At 38.0% G+C, this 16,837-nt stretch overlaps 1 protein-coding gene across 3 annotated transcripts in view; it reads left to right on the forward strand.

Annotated features, from left to right (window-relative positions):
* nol6 (nucleolar protein 6 (RNA-associated)) overlaps positions 1 to 7,777 on the forward strand; it is a 143,422-nt gene extending 135,645 nt beyond the window's left edge. For all 3 annotated transcript variants that reach the window (XM_057358686.1, XM_057358666.1, XM_057358675.1), the window contains exons 23-26: positions 6,660 to 6,749; positions 6,843 to 7,040; positions 7,168 to 7,269; positions 7,361 to 7,777. In XM_057358686.1, coding sequence (XP_057214669.1) covers positions 6,660 to 6,749; positions 6,843 to 7,040; positions 7,168 to 7,269; positions 7,361 to 7,510 — 540 coding nt within the window. In that variant the 3' untranslated portion in view covers positions 7,511 to 7,777. The remainder of the gene's footprint in view (positions 1 to 6,659; positions 6,750 to 6,842; positions 7,041 to 7,167; positions 7,270 to 7,360) is intronic.
* The last annotated feature ends 9,060 nt before the right edge of the window (positions 7,778 to 16,837 follow it).

Consider the following 16,837-nt stretch of genomic DNA (forward strand, 5'->3'; position numbering starts at 1 on the left):
ATAGCCATAATCCGGCAATGTTAGCAATATTGCATATACCATATCTGTGCACGAGGCTAGTCATTATTAGAAGAGACATGGCTTCAACTAAGCATCGTAAATAATAGGCATTTCATTCATTACGTATGTACTGAACATTTGCGAAGTAGGGCTGAAACGATTCCTCGAGTAACTCGAGTTATTCGAATACAAAAAATCATCGAGGCAATTTTTTTGCCTCGAAGCCTCGTTTAATCCATTTAACTACAGTACACAAGGAGCACTGCGTTTCCCCACGGACCGTTATTACTGAGCACAGCCCGTTAAACTCTCATTCATGTTACAGGGCTCTCAAGTCTCATGCATTCACCGTGAGACACACGCATTTTAGTCTGTTCACACGTTTTCTCATGCTGATAAATAACTGATAGCTTATAGGGCTGTGAGGTTGCCGTAACAACCGCACCACCGCGATGGTAAAGTGCCATGACGGTGGTAACTGCCGGCGGTAGTGCACGTCACTCTGACAAATATAGGTGTAATAAATATGAGAGTTGCGATAACGATTGCTAGTTGTAGCCTTTCAGTTGTGGATGGTTTTATTTAAAAGATTTTAAATTAACAGAAATTATTGGCATACGTTTCCGTTGGTGCGTTCGAGCGCAGGCCTGCACGGCAAAACCCAGGTTATTCTGCGGGTTTGCAATGGATCTTGTTGGGAAATGAACAGATACGTAAAATCAAAACTGGCTATGACCCGCTTGCTTAGTGTCGGAGCGCGCGCAGGTTTTGCCGCGGTTGCGGAGAGACATCTCTTCATTTGCGCTCCTGTGCACATCTTCTGAACGCGCATTTAGTGCAGCTGTACACATTTTAATCTGGACAATGTCAACAAGTAAGTTTCACATCAACGAGTCGGAAAAAGTAAAGTTTTTATGGCAATCTGAATAGGAAAGCCAATGTAGGTTTAAACAGTTTGTTTCAAATGGAATTGTTAAGGACTGTAAGGGTTAATACGCCACTGACTGAAGTTACTGCAACAAGAGCTTTTTTATTTAGTATTTAGCTTTCTTATATCATTTAAGTTTTCATTATTTACTGATGTTTATTTAATGTTTTATATGCTGTAGTGTGCCGTTTCACTGATGGATTTGCCGTTAAACATTGACGGATGTTTCATCCTCATTTATTTCAGATATCATATTTCAATTATTTAACAATTTCAAGTATTTAAATAAGGTCTATATTTCTCTTCCACTCGTCATGTGGTTGCTACACGCAAATATAATAATATAAATATTATTTATATAAATAATATATATTTCTAACCACCGCACCACCGCGGTCGATTTGTCTATTACCACCGCGGTGGTAAAAAACTGCCACCGTCACAGCCCTAATACTTATTGAAATGGTGAACTGATATTTTACTTAGTTTTAGTCTATTTTACGAGTGAAACTTGTTTTCCGGCTGCATTGAGTCCATCAAACTAGATGCGGACTAGTGGACACCGAATCCTGTTATTTACACATGTCATCTGTCTGGTCTGCGTGTCTGAGTGAATGAACTGCACAGTTTAACGTGCTACACGCGTGATGCTCATGATTTGTCTGCGTCTGCGCTGAATGAGGACATGAACTTCACCTCCAGAGTTGCGCTGAGAGTTTATTTCACAAACATGTTATTGTTTGAGTGAAGAAACAGACATACTAAAAAATAAGCGTCTTCTGACAACCTGCCAAAATAAAAGTCATAGGCTATTGTTTGAAATTATTATTTCCATTTTTATTCATGTTTCTTATTTATATATTTGTATTATATTGCATTTTGAATTTAATATGGCAATGGAATGTACTAAATGGGTTTAGTTTTCACAGATATTAATGTATGCTATTTCAGCAATAAAAACTAATTGTTCTAAAAAGGAAACAAATTAGTTGTTTTACTCATTTTAAGAGACCTGTCTTATTTTCTCTTGTATATTTAGTATTGCTTTTTAATAAAGAAAAAGTACTTATTATCCGAATACCCGATTAATCGATGGAAAAATCTGTAGAATACTCGATTAGTAAAAGAATCGATAGCTGCAGCCCTACTTTGAAGTAAACTTAAACAAAGCGATCCCTCTCAACACAACGGAATCCATAGCAATGTTCAGTTTGGGGCTTATTAGAGGTGTTTAGCTTAATGCGCGCACTGCACAGACCGATCTGCTTAAATGATGTCATTGTCATACGAGATACGCTCATTATGCTTTTAAATCACCCTCGCATACTTTATTATCATAAAGCGCCCAAGTGTGGTTGCAAGCACTCACACTAGTCAATCGCTGTAGGGGTCAAACGCGCCCGGGCACGGTTCAATTGGGACAATGTGAGTAGGCCCTTAGTCTGGCAAGTCCAGATAAAACATGATTTCCTGACGATAAATTGTTTGATTTATCCAACCATTCTTTTTGTGTTAATTCGTTACTCTGTCCACGCACATAATTGCATAGTCATGCTGTGTTTGCTAAGTGCAAAAGACTAGCTATACAAATAAATAACAAAACCAATCTGCCACATCTGGGAAAAGTCAACAGGCATAGGATACTTGCATTGCTTGGTTTTTGATTGTTTTTTGTCTCTTCATTGCCTTTATGTGGCAGTTACGCAGTCCATTTTGTTTCAGTCCAGAAAAATCACCAGCTCAGTCATAGGGTACGTTCATACAGTCACTTTTTAGGATTGACAACCGTATTTACTGATGGGCGTGAGTCTCGAAATGTCCTGTTCACACACCGGTTTGAAGTTGCAGCTTGTATACTGTCTGTTTGAACGAGAAACCGAACTCAAGCCTGTATGGTATTCGCACGCGACGCTTGTAACCATAGTGACGGACGTACACATGAAAGATGGTGCATACTACAGACATTATCGCAATGGATTTAGTGCTATATAGCAAAACTAGGTGCGATTTTGTTCGCAAAGAAGTAATAAACAGACATGGGCGGCAGCTGAGACTATTTTTTTAAACCCTTTTGTTTTTAAACACAGCACTAACGGCTGAGCGCACAATATGGGTTGCTCCCAGACCGCAAAACTGGTGGGAGCAACTCCGGTGGAGGAGAGTGACTGGATTGAAAATTTATGCATGACGCACAATTCCTATCTTTGTCTCTGTGAATTGCTAGAGCCTCACATTGCGAAATGCAACACCCAGATGCGACGAGCAATATGCGTGCAGATAATATTCGCAATCGCCCTCTGGCGTCTAGGGATGCTTGTGGAATACTGCGCGCACCATTGCGCACCTGTTCGGCATTGGAAGATCAACAGTCTACAACATGGCTAAAGAGTTCTGCACTGATTCACTCACTACAACCAGTCATTAACGGCGTGAAACTTCTGCACGCGAATACGTCACATGACGTGACCGACAAGCTGTGCTTTCCAAACGGGATATATATCGCCCTCCGAAGGACCTTTCCGAAAAGGGGACACCATACAAAACGTCACTCCAAATAAATAGAAAATGATGTTGTTTTCATCACTCCTTTTGCCAAGTGAATTTTAAACTGACAAATTAGGAGATATAATTGCATTTTTCCCTCTAGAGTTTACACAAAGAGATTTACTCTTCGAAGGGAGTAGGGCATAGGGATGATCACTTTGGAATGGAACGCTGGGCTAGTTGTCCAGTACGATTCCGTTCACACAGCAGGGCTTCTCCGCAAATGCGGCCGCAAATTTAAAGGTGTGAGTTCGGTTATAGAATATGGTTGTCAAACTCGTAAATAACCGAACTGCGTGTGAACACAACCGTATTAAGAACTCAAATACAGGACTGACAACCGAATTCTGGTGCTGTATGAACGTAGCCATAGTAACGTTAGATGGCATTTGATCACTATGGTTACTGCTACTACAGGCACAATTGAGGCAGCTAACAGCTCCTCATAGGACCTTGTCGGCGGGGTCAGGAGTCATAGCGGCTAGCAGCAGCACGCAGAGAGTACAGAGAACGTCAATGTCGGCCGACCCGATTCTGAAGCAGTGACTGCAAATAATTAAGGTGCGGCAGGCCTGTCCACACTACTTAGGCTACCCAGATAGCACAATCCATCTGGCTTACGTCTGTTTGACGTCTGCATTTACATCTGCAAGACATCTGCAATACATAGTTTGCTCATCTAAAGATCTGGAGATCTGCTGTGTAAAAACATCTGCTAAACATCTTAGAAAGAGCAGCTTTACATCCCTGATAGCACACATACATCTGGCTTAGGTCTATTTGACGTCTGCATTTACATCTGCAAGACATCTACAATACATAGTTTGCTCATCTGCAATACGTCTTGGAGATGTCTGCTGTCAGACGTCATATAGACCTCTAGAAAGATGTCTGTAAGATGTTTATGATTTAGAATGTATGTAAAGCTGCTCTTTCTAAGATGTTTAGCAGATGTTTTTACGCAGCAGATCTCCAGATCTTTAGCAGACGTATTACAGATGTTGAGACGTCTTCGAGACGTATTGCATATGAGCAAACTATGTATTGCAGATGTCTTGCAGATGTAAATGCAGACGTCAAATAGACGTAAGCCAGATGTATATGTGTGCTATCAGGGTAATGTACATAGTGGAAATGTTGATTAATCCTCAGTTTTACTGATGTTTGTCGCCTTTCGTAGGGACAGTGAGGTGGACAGTGAGGGTCACTTTGAATCTGAGGGGACGTCATGTCCCCCCGTCCCTAGTGCCATCTGCGTGCCTGCTCCCACAGCCCAAAAACATGCAGGTTAGGTTAATTGAAGAATCTAAATTGTGACTAATATGTGTTTTGATTAACTGGTTCTCGCCATTAATATAGCAAATTAATATAATAAATAAATACATTTCTTCAGATGTTGACTTATTACTCATTAATTTGAAAATTATTCAGATTTACATCATTACAAAATTACAATCATATTTCCATGAAGAGTGCAAAGTTTGATCATTCATTGTCATTCATATTTAATTACAAAGGAGAGGGAGATTTTTGGTAAAAGCACCAAACTTAAGGCATCTCTGAAAAGCGCTGAATGTGCTCGGATCTTTACATGACTGAAATAGAATCATGTACTGTGTTATAGAAATTATGCTGTTACATAACGTCCACTACAGTGAACAAAATGCTGTGTTTGGGTCCAAAGAAGATTAAACCGTTATTTATGTCATTCTGGGTAGTTTGTCAGTGTAACGGCCAGCTCGTTTGTTAAACCGAAAAACAAAGATGGGGTCACACACGGTTGTTCAAACTTAACATATGGTTTTAATTTTTTACACAAGTATTACATATATAAAACAAAGTCTAGGGGTAACCCAAAACAACAAAGGAAACAAACAAAAAGAGAAAATATATATTAGGTGAATATCAAGCCAAACAGTAAAGAAACTTCTTTTCTACGGGAGCAACTCCTGCCATCTGTTGCTCCCGAGAGAGAGAAGGAAGCTCGTGAGCGAGCCAGCTAGCCAGAAAGAGAGACCAAGAGGAACACTCCCAGTCCTTATATATGCTCCTCCCACAGTCTGTCCCCATCAGGCAAGGAGGACACTCAAGGTCGTAACAGTCAGTAGTAAAAAGGTATAACACAACTAATAATGTATTACATTAAAAAGATTAAAAATGTCCAAATTTTTAAGTCATGCTCATGCCATATTTGGTAAATGATAAATGAACGTTTTTCTCACCATGAAAAATACTGCATCTTGTTTAGTGTTGTACATTAAATAAATTCCACCATTATGTTCTTTGAGATGCCAATAATGCCTTCACAATTTATCAGGCCATTTACTTACTGTTTGCTGGATTTTTGTATGGTCCAATACAATTGGCAGTCAGTATTGACATGACTTGGACATTGGCTAAAAATAAACAATTATTTTGACATGGGGATCCTTTGGAAGCCTGTGCAAAGACGCTTGTTTTCCACAGTTAGGAACAGCACAACGATTGTGTGACATCGCAATCTTACTGGTATTACAAGCTTTTGGTGTTATGCATGTAAACAAGTCCTGCTTCAGATCCACACGCTCCTCAGACTGAATGCCAATGGGCGAAGCCAACGATGCGATGATGTAAAAGTAGTAGGTGTGGTCATCTTATAGGTAGATTATATGAAAATGAATCTATTTAGTGACTTTAGTCACTTATCCAGCCATTTCTCATTCGGGTGTATTCAGACAATGATTACATAATTTTGTTATTGATGAGAATATCATGACATACGATACTTGTTTGGATGTTATAAATGATACCAATACCTACATACCTTTTTTATGTCAAAAGATCAAGAGAATTTGATCCCTGATGTCATGACACTTTTAATAACAGCATATCAGCATATATTTAATTCAGAAAAAGTATTACATGAAATGGGGTGAAAAGATTTTGGTCATAACAGCCACTCCTACATTGGCCTTAATGACCTTTCATTGTCCGTGTTTTCCTTTTTGGTCTGTATTTATAAAGGGAAATTACTTTGGCTCTATGCACATATACAGTGGGCATAGAAAAGAATCGCGCCTCTTCAAAATTGATGTTGAGAGATTACATTTATCAAATATTTAGAGAAATATTGTATAATGTTTTTCATTACCAAAAACATCAATTTATTCATGTCTGCAGTAAATAACTGCTACTGTCTACTTTACAGATGCTCCAGCATGCTGTTATGTTGGCAGCAAAGAGCCTGCAAGTTGTACAGGCACAGCTTGTTGACTCCAGCCTAAAACAAGATATCCGGGTAAGTTTGTTTCAATTATAAATTCGATTTTTTATTTAAAATTTCAAATATAATCTTATTTTTTAACTCTCTGTTTCCTGTCTTTGTTTTTAGGTGGTATTTCGACCTTCTCTGGAAGCTTTTGATGTTCTGATTCATCTTGTTCCAAAGCAGGTGCCTTTGTTAGCTAAGGCAGTGGACCCTCCTCTTGTCACTTTCCAGCAGGGTGTCTTTAAAGGATCAGCCACCACAGAAAGAGCTCTGCCAATCATTGACTATGATCCAGTTAGACTGTATCTGTCTGAACTAAGGGTTGGATTGTTTTTTATTTAATTAAATTACTTATTATTATACATTTCCTAATTTTTCCTCATGAGTATTACAATTTCTCATAAATGTAGGCCATCTTAATTTATATTTTTTTAATTATTATGTTTAGGAGGCATTTGGAGATCTAGCTCTGTTTTTCTATGACCCATTTGGTGGAACAGTGATTGCTGTGCTGTGGAAACCAAAAGCCTTTGAATCTCAGTCCTTTAAGGTTTTTATTTTTTCTTAATATTGTTGGCAGAATTTAATGACAATTATGATTTATGCCACCTCCTGACTCATGATTTTCACCTTGTCCACAGACAACTTTGATGAATGCCCGCAGAGTGGAGGTATATAATGATGTGGTCTCCACTGTGCCAAACGTAGAGGCCATCTTGCAGGATTTCCACTTAATTGGAGAGGGTCTTGTCAAAACAGTGGAGTTAAGGACAGAAAAATGGGTTATCTAAAATGTGACAGTATAACTGTATTGTTATTATTATGAACACAAGGATTCATTAAACCTTTAATCCATTAAGTATGAGTAATCCATTAAGTATGAGTAACCCACTTTGGGTTTTTTTTGTCAGTCTCAAAATCTGGCAAAAATGTCCTCCTCATTTTTCAACTACAAGTCAAAAGTAAAAACAAGCCTACTACCATTATTACTTGTTGCATCGTTACATAATTGTCAATATTGAAATAAATAATAGAATGATAAACATTCTGTTTGATCTTTTTTGTGGGAAGAGGGATTGTCACATGTCTAGATTTTTCATTACAGCCATCTAGTCACACACTGTTCATTAAGAATGCACATTTTTTTATGCAGCATCATATGATTTGTCAAGTAGATACTCGCAGGCTTCTTATATTTTATAAGTTTGTTGTTCGTTACTCAATATCCACCAGGTGACGTACTGTATGGAACAGTCTGTCAATTTACAGTAGCTATAGAACAGAACAGATTGCAAGTTGGCATTGGCAATAATTCAGTTTGTTTTTAAACAAATTATTACTTGATATTTGGTATTTCTTATTTTAACCCTCAAGCCTGTGTAGCTGTTCACCACTAGGGGTGTAACGGTTCAAATTACTCACTGTGGTCTGTGTCACGGTTTTAGGGTCACGGTTTCGGTTCGGTTCGATTTGTGCTATGTTCAGGGAAAAGGGACTACTGACAATTAAAAATAAGAACAAATAATCAAACTATAACGGCACTAATAAAACAACAGAGCAAAGCAGAAAATGAAATAAGATACTATACAGTATATACCTTTTAAGGTAGAAATGGATTAAAGTAATCAAATAAAACATAACATTGCATATGTACAAATTTAATAAAGACGAATCAAAATTGAAGTTACAGAACTATTGAGTCACAAGCAGTGAGTCATTTCCTTGACTTTTAACAGACAGCAGGAATATGCTGCTGTCGCTTTAAGAGGAATGAAACGGATCCACCCAGCAAACACAGAACGTTCCCCTAACGTTAGTTTTTGGTTCCCTTTTGGTTATTTTTTGGGAACCAAAAAAGGTTTTTTTTGCAACCAGAAAATAACGTTCCCAGAACGTTGCAGGCTGGGTTTTTTTTAAATAACCAGAAAATAACGTTCTCTGATGGTTATTTTTTTGCAACCAGAAAGTAACGTTCCCTGATGGTTATTTTCTGGTTATTTTTTTGCAACCAGAAAATAACGTTCTCTGATGGTTATTTATTGGTTATTTTTTTGCAACCAGAAAATAACCAGAAAGTAACGTTCCCTGATGGTTATTTTCTGGTTATTTTTTTGCAACCAGAAAATAACGCTCTCTGTGGTTATTTGTTTTAAAGCCTCCTCAGAGACGGACTCTTACGTTGAAATTGTTGCTATGGTTACAGTTCAGCTCTACCCAGTAGTCAGTGTTGCTGTAGCGGTGTTATCCTACTCCGGCCGTCGGCTGGGGCTGAAGTTTATAGTTCATATCTAAACTTATATTTCAGATTATCCAATCGTTTTGCACAAGTGCATCCTCAAGGTATTAGTCATTGATGAAAGAAGTCAATTTTGTATTATGTCTTGGTGATGCGCGTTGTATTATTTACTTTCGGTTTCGCATGGACATGCCCAGACATGTGCGGATCGGTTTGTATTTTCCCGGTTGGGAATATAATTTAACCTGTTGTTAATTCGGTTAATTATTAAGATGTTTAGAGTAAATAATATTGATATTACAGATAAGTACTGTAATTGTTGCGTTCAGTTATATTCTGTTCATTATGTATACCATGCATATCATTTATGATAAATGTGAACTATAGCTCCAGTGCATTTAACTCTAAGATATAAGTATATGTATATATACTCATATAAACCTTTAATATTCCTGTTAATAGAACTGTGCACCTAACAGTATAACTGATTGCCACTGCACTGATTTACCTGTAGAATGCATTATTAAGACCCAGTAGTTTATTCATTCTTTATTGTACTTTTATTTCTAGACTAAACGGATACCTCGGCTTGTGAGGATACAGTTTGATGATTGATACCTCTGACATTCAGCTGCCTTCAATACACTACATAAAACCGACAAACCTGTCTCTTTGTTATTTGTGCTCTGACCGGCACCCAGGGGGGTTTACTCAATTTCATGACATCAAAACCTAACCTTCCTTAAATCTCTAGAACATTATTTATTGGTTATTTTTTGCAAGCAGAAAATAACCAGAAAGTAACGTTCCCTGATGGTTATTTTCTGGTTATTTTTTTGCAACCAGAAAATATCCAGAAAGTAACGTTCCCTGATGGTTCTTTTTTTGGCTGTTTTTTATGGTAAAAATAGTCAAAACTGGTAAACGTCAGTGACGTGCAATACATAAATTATAAGATCATGTAACCGGTCCTACCTGCCCGGCCTCGAACCGCCGTCAGTCTGAATGGGAGACGGGCGCTCTAATGAGGAGGCTAAAGACCACAGTCTCTAGCGTCTGTCGCTAGAGCGTCTCTGTTGGTCAGGGAGTGAGGTTTACACACTGCACAGCTATTCACTAGCTGGCCTCCGTTACAGTCACATTGAAAACCAAATTAAATTAATAAATGTGCCCTTTAATGGCTGAAAATAATAAACTAGTTAAGCTAAATGAGAATACAATCATATATATCCATGTGTATTTCTTTAGTGTGGATGTCTGTTACTGTATGTGTGTGCGCTCGAGCACGTGCATTCTCCGCTCTGCCGCGCACTCCCGTCATTTAAAAATTAACGGTCATTTCGTTTTACCTCACCGACTAACACATTAGTTTAGCGGTTTATTTATTTTAATTTTTTATTTAAAACCGTACAGATTTGAGAGTTGACTTATATTTTCGTGTTTTTCGATTGATTTGACACATCTAAATCAACAGACCACGATGAAAGGACTGAAACTCAGGGCTTTTGATTGTGTTATCTAAAGACGGAGCCGCGCTATACTTCTGTGGTGAGACAAGAATATTGTTAGCCTGAAGATAATTAAATGTTTATTCTTCTGTCAATAAAAATCTGCTTTAAATATTGTGTTGAAGTCATTGGTTATTTTATTTCGATATCTATAATGTCTGATGTTGAGGTAGGCCTACACCCAGTGTGGTTTTATTAGAAATGATACACTGTGCTGTTTAAATCGAAAATTAGGCTACTTTAGTGATGAAAAAGGAATTATTAGGCTAAAAGAATAATCTAATGCATTGATTTCATCCTCCATATTGTGTGGGATGATGTATTTTACTTATTTCAATTAGATTAACGTTAGACAAGCGATGGATAAAAACACAGCATGGATGTATTCATTACTGACGTGTAAACGGACCGAGAAAAATATTTTAGGCTAACGTTCTGGGAACGTTCCCCTAACGTTAGTTTCTGGTTCCCAGAAAGTTTTTTAAGGTTTGTTTTTGGTTATCTTTACGGAAATAAAACGTTAGTTTCATGGTTTCTATAACGTTAGGGTAACGTTCCCCTAACGTTAGTTTTTGGTTCCCAGAACGTTATGGGAACCAGAAACTAACGTTCTATTAACGTAAAGACAACTTTCTTGGAGAACCAAAATGAACCTTAGAAAATAACGTTCTGGGAACCAAAAACTAACGTTAGGGGAACGTTCTGGGAACCAAAAATTGTTAGCTGGGCAGTACACTGATACTGTACACATGCGTTGTTTTTCGTCCGTTCACTTAAGACATAACCTACTATGTTTGGTAAGATACTCGACAAGAGGGGCATGTTGACCTACTTCGTGTGTTAATTTGTCCGTTTTAAGCACTTCAATGACAACTCAATATTTGCACCATGTCTGAGACTTTCCTTATGCGCGCTTCGGATCTTCTCACAGTGCGCAAGCGAGTTTTCTTGTGCATCATCTTGCACTTAACTGTTTAAATTGACAAGGCTTGAATGAGTTTAGTTTAAATAGCAAAATGTGCTGTTCAGGTCTCACCTGCACTCGCGCGCTCACAACACCCGGGTGATGACAGCATAAATGACAATGGTCATATTACAACATATGTCAATCCTATTGAAATTTGTCTACGTTATTTGATTTGTTGTAGGTATTAAATGTGTATCCATCGACAAACATACATTAGCTGAACTTTGTCAGTCTGTTTTATGCATTATAATTTTTAACGAACCATATTATAAATGCGTCGTCAGATTTAAGATGAGCCACGGTCCAAGCGTGTTGGACCGTGTGCCGAACCGTTGGTGGAGAACCGTGCGGTTCAATTATTTACCGAGAACCGTTACACTCCTATTCACCACTGTATGTTTCCTGCCTTCACTTTCGTTTATATTGTTTTTTTATCTGGACAGTTCATTACAATGGTTGCCCAATTGTTTTCATGCTCTCCATAAATGGAAATGGTTATTTCACAGAAAATGTGCCTTTTGTTTGTTGTTAGATCTGTGTTCTATGGTTGACTGTAGGCTACAGTCCAGCTAACATATGATAATACCAGTTACGTAATGTATTTGTACTTTTGGTAAATTCATGACTTTGGCAATGTAACTGGCACGTCCCAGGCACATAATTTCATTTCCATTTAATGACCAATTCACAATGTCGCCTTTACCATCTTCTGATGTTACAAGATAACAAAAAACGGTCCAGTTACATCCTATATTCATACTGTTATGTTAATTTCATGACCTATGGGTAATGTAACTGGCACCCAGTAAACACAGTACGTCCTTAAGACGACTCCAGTTAGTCTTAATTTGGTCGCTTGCCATTACCAAGACATCCTCAGAACGTAGTCACAAAGTAAAGTATTTTTTTTTTATCTTGGCCGTGGTCTCTGAAACGTGGTCACAACCTCAAATAACGGCGTGAATTAATACCACATGGAATGTTGAAGTGGAGTGGTATACTTTTCTCCAGATAACCTGTTATCAGAGGAAAATCTGTTTTAAATTCAATTGTTTCAATTTATTTAATGCGCGCGTCTGATATTTGTGCGCTTTTCCAGCACACGTGTTCTCTGTTCCGCAAAGTCGCGTGCTTGCATTATTTTATTATTATTACATTTTAGTTGATATGGACATCACAATTACATTGGACAGACCATGTGCATTGAAGGGTTTTAGCATTAATGCTACCCATCTAGCCAAAATACGTGACTGTTACGTAACGTCAACATAATCTGATGACCAAATTTACATCGTGGAGACCGGAAAAGTGAAATTCCTGCATTCGTCGCCTCGCTGTAACCTCGTGATGTAATCTGCCTGTCGCGGTCTGTCAAGTTTAAGTAGTTTGTGTATTATCTGTAGTCTTACAAAAATTAACCATGGCTTTTATGGTAAATGTGTAGTAAACATGATTTTTGGTGTTTTGATTATACTATGGGCAAAACCATGGTTTTAATACAGTACACGTGGATTTTTACAGGTTTAATGCGTTTTGGAGAAAAAAAAAAAAATATATATATATAGAGAGAGAGGTGCTGGTCAGATATGCCAGACCCAACAATGCAGAAGAGCTGAAGGCCACTATCAGAGCAACCTGGGCTCTCATAACACCTGAGCAGTGCCACAGACTGATCGACTCCATGCCACGCCGCATTGCTGCAGTAATTCAGGCAAAAGGAGCCCCAACTAAGTATTGAGTGCTGTACATGCTCATACTTTTCATGTTCATACTTTTCATTTGGCCAAGATTTCTAAAAATCCTTTCTTTGTATTGGTCTCAAGTAATATTCTAATTTTCTGAGATACTGAATTTGGGATTTTCATTAGTTGTCAGTTATAATCATTAAATTAAAAGAAATAAACATTTGAAATATATCAGTCTGTGTGTAATGAATGAATATAATATACAAGTTTCACTTTTTGAATGGAATTAGTAAAATAAATCAACTTTTTGATGATATTCTAATTATATGACCAGCATCTGTATATATATATATATATACTCTATATATGACTATAAACATTATTTCTAATAAGTAATGCAAAACACATATTAATTTATTTTCCTGTTGCATTTTGGAGAAATACTCATTTTCCTCTTCAAAGGGCTATAGAAACATTGTTTCTAATAAGTAGAAAAACCTGTTGGTGGGATTCAGTAGTCTGCATCCAACACTATACGCACCCCATATATGGATTTAGTTTACTGTAGCATTTTCGAGAAATACACATTTTTTTACTTCAAAGGCCTATAGAAATATTATTTCTAATAAGTAGAAAACAGTGATGGTCGGTTTCAGTAGGGTGCATCCCACACTACACGTACACCATACAGTTAAGTCCATAAATATTTGGACAGAGGCCCATTTTATGTTATTTTAGTTGTGTTTCAAAATATATTCAAGCTACAGTTATAATGAATATGGTCTTAAAGTGCACACTCACAGTTTTATTTAGTGTATTCACATCCAGATTATCTGAAGGGTTTACAGATTACAGTTCTTTATTATGTAGCTCCCCCTTTTTCAAGAGACCAAAAGTAATTGGACAGTCAAATCAAAAGCTATTTTATGGACAGATATGGGGTTTTCGTTAAATAATTTCTTCATAAATTAAACATGATAAAGGTCTAATGTTGATTCTACATGTGGTGTTTGCATTTGGAAGCTGTTGCTGTGAACCCACATGCAGTTCAGGGAGAACTCCATGCAAGTGAAACAGACCATAGTTAGATTTCAAAAACACAACAAATCCATTAGAAAGATCCCAGGAACAGTAAGAGCGGCCGAATTTATTGCAGTTAACCATTTAATCGTCTATCTGGGATTCGGGATCCTTAGGAATATGATAAAATGATTTGCCCTTTGCTTTCCCCCGCCTGTTCTGGCATCCTGGCACAGCAGCTGTCCACCATGTTAAATTATTGTTTGACCGCTGTCAATACCAATGCTACAGCTCTATAACTCAGAGTCCTCTCAGAACTTGACCTTGATGAACCATGCCAAGTTTCGAAGCGATACGTTATGGCAGGGGTCACTGTTGTGGTTTTTCCTCTTTTGATTCTGAAGAAACGACTCTTGAGTCAAGGTTTTGAAACCAAAAGTAGTTAGACTTTATTCTCACAAAGTTGAAACAAAGCCGAGTTGGATTGCAATGCAACTGCCCAACCCTGGTTGGGGGCAGACCTTTATAGTGTCCTTACACACACCATTAAGTTATTGGGGGTTACCCTGATAACTTGAAACGGATGTCTGATCTCAGCATTCCTAGCTGGTGAGGGGGGGTTACTAACAAAGACTCTGGTATTTACGACTAGAGATGAACTAACAAAGACCAGATCTTATGTAGAGATAGATTTATAATAGTAATGTAATGGTGGGTACATGATTCCTTTATATTTTTGTCAATAAAATCTTCAACATCACCAACTAGCGGACTCCGGTCCGGATGCGGACCGCGAGATGCATTCGTCCAGACCTCAAAGCCTTTTGACATAATAAATAAATGAACGCCTAACATTATTTTATAATGCAATCAAATTTATACCAGGCACATCAAGGTCCGCTCAGTAGCAGTTTGGGTCCTACGGCGCCACGGACAGTTAACATATGCGCACTGTTGCTACGTTCAGACGTCGACGTCTCGACGAGAGAAGAGAGCCGAGACAGACTCGCTGCACAGCGCGTAGACAGATGTAACTGTCAGTGACTGAAAAAAAATCTCGGGTCGAGAGATTTGCATTTATTCTTCCTGCATCGAGATGCACGAGACTGGTTTGTCTCATTTGCTCAGAGTCTGTCGCGGTTGTCAAAAGTGGAAACTTTAAACGGCATTATGAAATTAGACAGAGACACTTTGAAGAAACTTGCATGCAGCAGTCCGAGGTAAGGACACGGAATATATATTAGCTCAAAGCCCAGTAGTAGCGATCTACACGGGTCCTCCCTCACTCACTTACCGCCCAACAACGAGCGAATGTTCCCTAAGAATACAGTGGATCTTAGGAAAACATAACAAGCCCTTTACTGATGGGAAAGTAGTGAATGGAGTCTGCGTGTGAAACACTTTTAGAAGGAAAATAAAGACATGAACTAAAAGAAAATATTGAACAAACCCCCCTTTCAGCTGCAACAGCCACAAGAAGAGGTGAAATGTTATCAGAGGATGATCAGTCGCAACTTGATGCTGCTATTTGTTAATCTCAGTTCAGCAGAAAACAACACTTTAGTTTTCTTTTAAAGTTGTTAATGTTGGAATGAATGTATATTCAGTGCAGGTTTAGAGATTAGGGCATTTTGCACATTTTCCTTCATTATATTGTTGTCAGACATTGTAATGCCGTCGTATAGATATGAAAAGACATGTTTATTTCTTTGGTCTGCCAAAAACCATCAATTCATGATTTTAGGTATTTAATTGTCTGGACCTCGACTGGCAAGGAGGGTTTGTTTACTGGACATCAAGCAATTTTAGTTGACGACTCCTGCGTTATGGTGTTCATAAAATAATCATTTAATGACAAAATTAAAAATGGGTGACGCCCACAATGGACGAATGAAGAACAATGGGTATGGTTCGACTCCCCATGCCTCAAGGAATCAAACAAGACCACTCTTATGATTTTACACCAAAGTTTTCAATAGTAATCAGCAAAAATAGGTATTTTTTATATCTCTGGACCAGTAGGTGGTGATGTGCTGAAACTGTGTTACCTCAAGTCATGACTGTGATGACACGTACCAAGTTTTGTGTCGATACTGTTGTGGAAAAATATCAGTCTTGTAGTTCAAAAAATCTCTCAGACAAAGAAGGTCCGGGTGTCAAGGGGTTAACTTTATTTGCTCGAGTCAAACAAAGTGAGATGTTCCAAGTCATCTAAAAACCAAGTGTTTTCAGTCTACAGTTATAGTAAAATGTCTGAAAGGTGGTCCTTTCTAAAACCAATCAGGTAGATTCCCGTTATCTCTTATTTTTATTAACCAATTGTTATTTTCTGCCACCAATATATCCCAGGCAACAAGGTGCGTATTTATTCGTGGTAGGCTGGCTATTACCTAATTTTTAAAATATATTTTTATATATCCTTGCCCACCACAATTATGTAATGGTCATCATGACCTGTTTCCCCTTCTTCACCTCCTGTGGTAAAACTGTGGCCTTGCTCAATGTAGATTATAGTCATAGTAACGGGGCGGAACATGCCCAGATTTGGTCATACTGTAGGGTTGGGGCCGGAAAAAGTCCCCAGATTTCATAAACACTGCCAGACATCAAAAACACAGCTGTGCAGGGTGCTTTTCAGAATCTCATACAAATGTGTTTAAAACGAAGAGCAATACATAGTGAATAATGATCAAAAACATAAA

The sequence above is a fragment of the Triplophysa rosa genome, linkage group LG2, assembly GCF_024868665.1.
Source record: "Triplophysa rosa linkage group LG2, Trosa_1v2, whole genome shotgun sequence".
Taxonomy (NCBI): Eukaryota; Metazoa; Chordata; class Actinopteri; order Cypriniformes; family Nemacheilidae; genus Triplophysa; species Triplophysa rosa.